We start from the raw sequence: 5,834 nt of genomic DNA on the forward strand, positions 1-5,834 counted from the left end.
CAGCCGGGGCTAACGCTAGCCCGTCTGCAGCAGCCAGGGCTAACGTTAGTCCGTCTGCAGCAGCCAGGGCTAACGTTAGTCCGTCTGCAGCAGCCAGGGCTGACGTTAGTCCATCCGCAGCAGCCAGGGCTAACGTTAGCCCGTCCGCAGCAGCCAGGGCTAACGTTAGCTCTGGCTGCAGCAGTCCTCTCTCAGCATAGCCGTGTGTGAAGGACCGCTGGCTCTGATGGAGGTTTGATTGTTTTATTTGGAAAAATGTTCATTTGATTTGTGTTTATCTGACTGTGTTCATTATTATTACCACACTAGATTAAAAAAGCAATAATTTATTATTATCCAGAGACTATTAATAACATGAGGTAAAATGCAGCTCCGGACTATCTTTTAATGTGGTGACATCACGAGCGCGCTGCTGGGTCCATACTTTCTCTGTTCTTGTCAAGAACGTACTTAGTGAGAACACCAGTCCATACTCGCATTCTTAGAATTGAGAAACAGCCTCAGTTGTTGCTGCCGTCTGTTGCATTATGGGTAAATCTGGCGCTCTAACGGGTCCCTTCTGCTTTTGACCACAGATTCTGGGCTTTCCCATCCTGACTGACGGTCCCTGAAGGCAGCGTCATGTGAAATAAGGATCAGGGTGATGAGGACAATGGAGCAGAATGAAGATGGTCACCAGCGCGTCTCCTGGTTAGCATGAACTCACGCTCTCTCTCTGAGCCGCCTGTAACGGCCCTCTGCCCGGGACCGCCTGCATCTTCCCCCTCTTCCTCAGTAGGCTGAGAGCCTCTCAGAGACTTCCTGAAAACCTTTCCAGATCCTGTGAGACCTGGACATTAAGAAACAGAGAAGACATCAGTAAAAAACGTTCATTAGCCTCTGGCTGCCATGTCTATACGTCTGCTCTACGACTCCACAACGCCTCTTTAGATCTACCGCTATGACCTACGGCGGCTTCAGATGCTCTGAGGGCTGATTGGACCAAAAACCTACACTGCCCTCTAGTGTCACATTCTCAACATGGACGCAGACGCCAAATTATCCTGTGTGAAGTAAAAAATGTTGAGGTATGTCTGTTCTTAGCGTCACACGCTGCAAAGGAAGGTCATGAGAGATAAGAACGAGTCACACAGCCTCCCTCATGGCATGAAGCGGAGGACTGCTGGTTTGAGGTTTCTAGCTAGTGAAAGATATATTAACCTAGCAGGGAACGGTCTTGATGTATTCATTTTGTTTACACTCGTGTATACAAAATGACCAAATAAATCTGTCTAGTCCGAGTAGCGCCATCTCACTGCGGAGCTGAGTCCCACCTGGTTTTTAGACGTACAGTGTGAGCAGGTAGATCGCATCAGAGCGTCGGGTCAAAACAAACATGGTGAGCTGTGAACCTTTAAACCTGCGGTTTCGTTGTAGAGTGTTAGCTTTAGCTGCGTGCAGCAAAAAAATCGTACTGTGTATGCACGACTTAAAACTATTTTCCAACTCATGCAGTAAATAAAGCCAAGCTGCTCTCTAGCTTGAAGCTACAGAACAGAGCGGATAAACAACCAGAGCGGCAAAGCAACTGGTTCTGTGTTTAAGCGTCTTTGAAGCTTAAAACGCAGCATCAGAGTTAAGGCCTCACTAGTTCTTCTAGCCCAGAGAGCTGCAACCTGTGGCTCTTTAAAAATGACAGAGGCTCTTCATCACTTTGGCTGAAGATGATGAAGGACCTGCTGACTCGTGTTGAATGTCCAAAATAAATAGACTCTAAATATAACAGAACTATATTGCTTGATCTTTATTCTCTGTGACCACGTTTAGAAATGTCACAGTGGTCATTTAAAAAGTTCTCATGTTTGCGGCTCTGAACTGTTTTAGCTGAACTGAAAATAAAAATGTCTCTTTGGATTTTTGATTGGGAAGGTAGCCAATCACAGAGGAGCACTGAAAGGAGAAGAAATGGAGAAAGGTGGAGCAGAGAGGAAGGTAAGGGATGAAAAGCAGGTCACTCCTCCTTAGAGATGCTAGATCACTACTGAGCACCAGGGCAGCTGTCTGGGATTAGGAGCCAGGTTACCATGGATGCCCCCATCACTGTTAGCCGCTGCGTCTGGACTCCTCCTCTGGAGGTCTTCATCGGTGGGTCTGCTCTGACCTCCTGACCAAGCTCCGCCCCCCTCCAGACTCTGGGGATCCGCTGAGGCGGTTTGTTTGGGGCGTGTGTGCAGAGCGGTGCTGCGAGGTCTGGGGACGGGCTTCTGGGGGGGGTCCAGGTGGACGGCTTCAGGCGGCATCAAGACAGACAGGGAGACAAGGTTGGTGCTGCGTGCCAGAGGGAGGGATCCAGGTCCTTCTGGAACTATTCACACCTCAAGAACATTCCCACGTTCAGAGGTGGATAATCCAGATCCAGAAAGTAAAAAGCCGGTACAGAGATTAGTTCCAGCCACTTCCAGGTAATCAGCTGGTTAAATGAACAGGATGAAGTTTTTACTTTCCGGACCTGAATTATCCGCTTCTGCTCACATGTTTGGACAAACCTCTGGGTTTTATGACTGGCAGGTAAAAAATTAAAGGTTTTTACTTTTTAAAAGACAGAAAATAGGAAGTTTATTTGTTAGAACATCTAATTATGTTAATCTGTGTGTCTTCAGAAGTTTTACAGCAAAACGGTCAACTACACTACAAAACATGTTCGTCTAAAGCTACAGAAGACCAGAAGCTGACGTCTAAAAGATGGAAAGGTTCAGTGGGAGAGAGAACGACTACAAGCCCCTAAAAACAGCCTTCTACCAGCTGAATGTTCCTTTGAAAAAAGGATCCTTAACTTACAGCTGCATCTAGAACAGGTCAGATAAACGAACGAACATCCTGCAGCTCTGACCTCAGACAGCAGCAGATCTAATGATGACAGGCTGTCAGCAGTCAGCGCTGGATAATAAAAGCTCCCAGGAAACCACCCAGCTTTGCATCAACAGTCTGGTTTTAACTAAGAGTTGGACTGAACTGGAGCCAAAGTCATGTGGATAAAGGGACAGCGGTTGGTCAATGTGAGCTCACCCTGGTTGTTGTTAGTCGGGGGCTTTGGGTCTTTGATAAACCGCCGTTGGGATGACTCTGCTGCTGTGGAAAATGGAGGAGAAGAAGAGAAAAGGAACCAAAGATTAAAGGCTGAACGTGAACCAGAGCCACGTCCAAAGAAAACACTCACCTATAAACAGATCAGTTCTAATCAGTTAAAGGAAAAGTCAGCTCATCAAAGAATCATCATTTATACCTAAAACTAATGCGTTCGCAGTGATTTAAGGAATTTAGCGTTAATCAGTGAAAAATAAAAACAATCATTTTTGTCGCAATCACTGAGTCTGGGAGCGGCCATTTTAGCCCAAATATAGTAGCCCCTCCCTCCTGCCATCTTCCAGCAGTGACGTCACGGTGCGGTAAGCCTAGCGCCATTCTCCTCGCTTTCCAAGCTAAATCAATGGGAACTACTAGACACATCTGCAATCAACAACAATTATTGAAGATTTCCAGAGGACTTCACCATTGAAATTCACCAGAGCTATAGTGAAACTGACAATGCCCACGTGCATGGCAGCTGGATGCTGGAATACATCGGGTAAAAGTGAAAAAAAGAGTTATTCCACCTTTCTGATTCCTGATCCTCCACGGACGGGTTGGTCGTTGGATCGCCAACTTGAAGAGGGAGGATTTGCCATCGAACTTCTGGCCAGAGAAAAAACCCGTAATATGTAGCCAACATTTGGAAGAAGAAGGTTTTCAAGATGACTTGGATAATAGCGCGTTGTGACAAACACCAGATACAGCACTGGGACTTGATCAACAGCCGATACCGCACCGTGACAATGTCACTAACCAGTAGGTGGCAGTAGTGTTCTTTGACAAACATGGATGCCTCCAGTAAAGCACATTCACATGAAAATTACTCTGAATTAAAAACACTGATCATTTATTGAACAGGATGGAATCATTTCAGATTTAAAGAACTTTCAGAAGTTTGAATTCTGAATATGAGCGACTTTTTCATTTATATGTGGACACTTGTCATTCTCCAAAACAAATAATTTCTGCTTATTTAAGGTCACAGACTAGATTTAGTGTCCTGTTAAACTCTGACATTAAAATGGTAACATCAGGTGTTTCAGATCATGATTGTTCTGCATTGATGGAGAAGCTTTGATTGTCACTGACGGCTGTGTTAAAGGTATAGAGGATCTTTTATGTCCGTGTGCATCATGTCAATCAGTGGTCCTCCTAACTGTCAATCATTCTGGTGATATGTTCATGTAAGGCTGTCCTTCATGCTCGCCATGTTATCTGTGCTGAGCTACGGTTTCAGACAGTCATTGAAGCTCACCTTTCTCACCGCGGTTCTTTAAAAATGGCCGAGTTGGAAGAGAAAAAGTGTCTACAAAGTGTATGAGAAGAAAAGAAAGGCCTCAGAAGAGGCAGATATATCCCAGAATGCTTTGCATGGAGAGATCTCTATATAAGCATTCTGGGATTTGCTGTCACAGCGGCCCGCTGTCGCCATAGGCTGCCGCTACCCGACAGCGGCGACTAATAACAAAGATGGCGCAGTTACCGCGCAGTGGAGGAGGAGTTACGTGACCAATGAAGTAAAAAGTAGTGATCATCTGTCTGAACGGGCAGTTAACTGAGTTCACTATAAAGTTCACTATACAGTCCCCGCTGTATGTGGACACATTAAGCTTGTATGAGCTACGAGAACCGCACATTTTAAACAGGGCGTGCACGAGGAGCAATGGGCTCGTGCACACTCACGCATTTTTTTTTTTAAGTGGAGGTAAAAAATCCTCCTAATACCTTTAAACCAGCGGCAGAGCACTGAAGGAGCAAACCTTGGGAGGCTGATAGGTCTGGACCATCGCAGGAGTCTAGCTGATCCACTGCTTTTCTTTATTTTTTCTTTTATCCAGACGTAACGTGATTAAATTTAAACCACAAAACGACGCAATAAAAAAAGAAACGGCTCTCAGTCTTCTAAGGTTTTAAAACAATGACAGAAAACTTTAACTACAGACAGATGTTGTTTCTACAGCGTCCTTCTGGCTGCTAAGCAGAGATCTCACAGACATTAGTGGAATTTTGAAGGTTTAAGTCTTTGATAAACGACTGATGGCATCGTTATTCTACATTTCCATCTTCTACCACTGCAAACTTCCCCTGCTTCAACTCTTTCTTATGTTTTCATTACTTGTTAGTAGTGATGTCATGAGATGAGCCGAGGCTGCGAGGCGTGTTTCAATTAGTGGAGGGGGGCGTTTCCGTGAGGTGCGTATCGAGGCGGGATTCATTTGGGGGAGGAGCCAAAATAGATGATGTCCGAAGCCTAGCAACCCCGCCACAGCATGTGGCCGCTTTAGGAAGTGGTTCAGATCACCAGGAACTTCAGCAGGCTTTTAAACTATTCAGTCAAGATGTGGGAGTTTGGAGGAGATTCTAAGAATAGATTGGTTGGAAAAATAACCAATCTAGTTGGTTAGAACTAGTTTGGTTAAACATGTAAAGATCAGAATCTGAGCAAACCTCTGCTTACAGCTGTAACATTAGTTTTAAGTAGTATTGCTTTCATGAGCATAGTTAACATAACTGGAGTTGTCAGCTGTAAGACATTGACTGACTTCCATTCCTCAGGTTGTTGGTTCAAAACCCACCTTAAACTTCAAAGTTTTGATAAAACTTAACTAGGGTTGTCAAAAGTATCGAAACTCAAAAAAGTATCGATACTGAAATGTTGTATCCGGATACAATACTCGTTTTTAAAAGTATCGATACAGTGCCATCACCAGTGGCATCTAAGCAGT

At 44.9% G+C, this 5,834-nt stretch overlaps 1 protein-coding gene across 10 annotated transcripts in view; it reads right to left on the reverse strand.

Moving 5' to 3' along the window:
* LOC107095450 (centrosomal protein of 162 kDa-like) overlaps positions 1–5,834 on the reverse strand; it is a 38,024-nt gene that overhangs the window by 26,000 nt on the left and 6,190 nt on the right. For 6 of the 10 annotated variants that reach the window (XM_015391560.1, XM_015391559.1, XM_015391558.1 and 3 more), the window contains 3 exons: positions 3,046–3,108; positions 2,063–2,266; positions 707–829 (listed from right to left, as the gene is read on the reverse strand). In XM_015391560.1, coding sequence (XP_015247046.1) covers positions 707–829; positions 2,063–2,266; positions 3,046–3,108 — 390 coding nt within the window. The remainder of the gene's footprint in view (positions 1–706; positions 830–2,062; positions 2,267–3,045; positions 3,109–5,834) is intronic. The other 4 variants (XM_015391555.1, XM_015391562.1, XM_015391561.1 and 1 more) reach the window with 4 other exon arrangements.

The sequence above is a fragment of the Cyprinodon variegatus genome, unplaced genomic scaffold (genome assembly GCF_000732505.1).
Source record: "Cyprinodon variegatus isolate N-32 unplaced genomic scaffold, C_variegatus-1.0 Scaffold547, whole genome shotgun sequence".
NCBI lineage: Eukaryota > Metazoa > Chordata > Actinopteri > Cyprinodontiformes > Cyprinodontidae > Cyprinodon > Cyprinodon variegatus.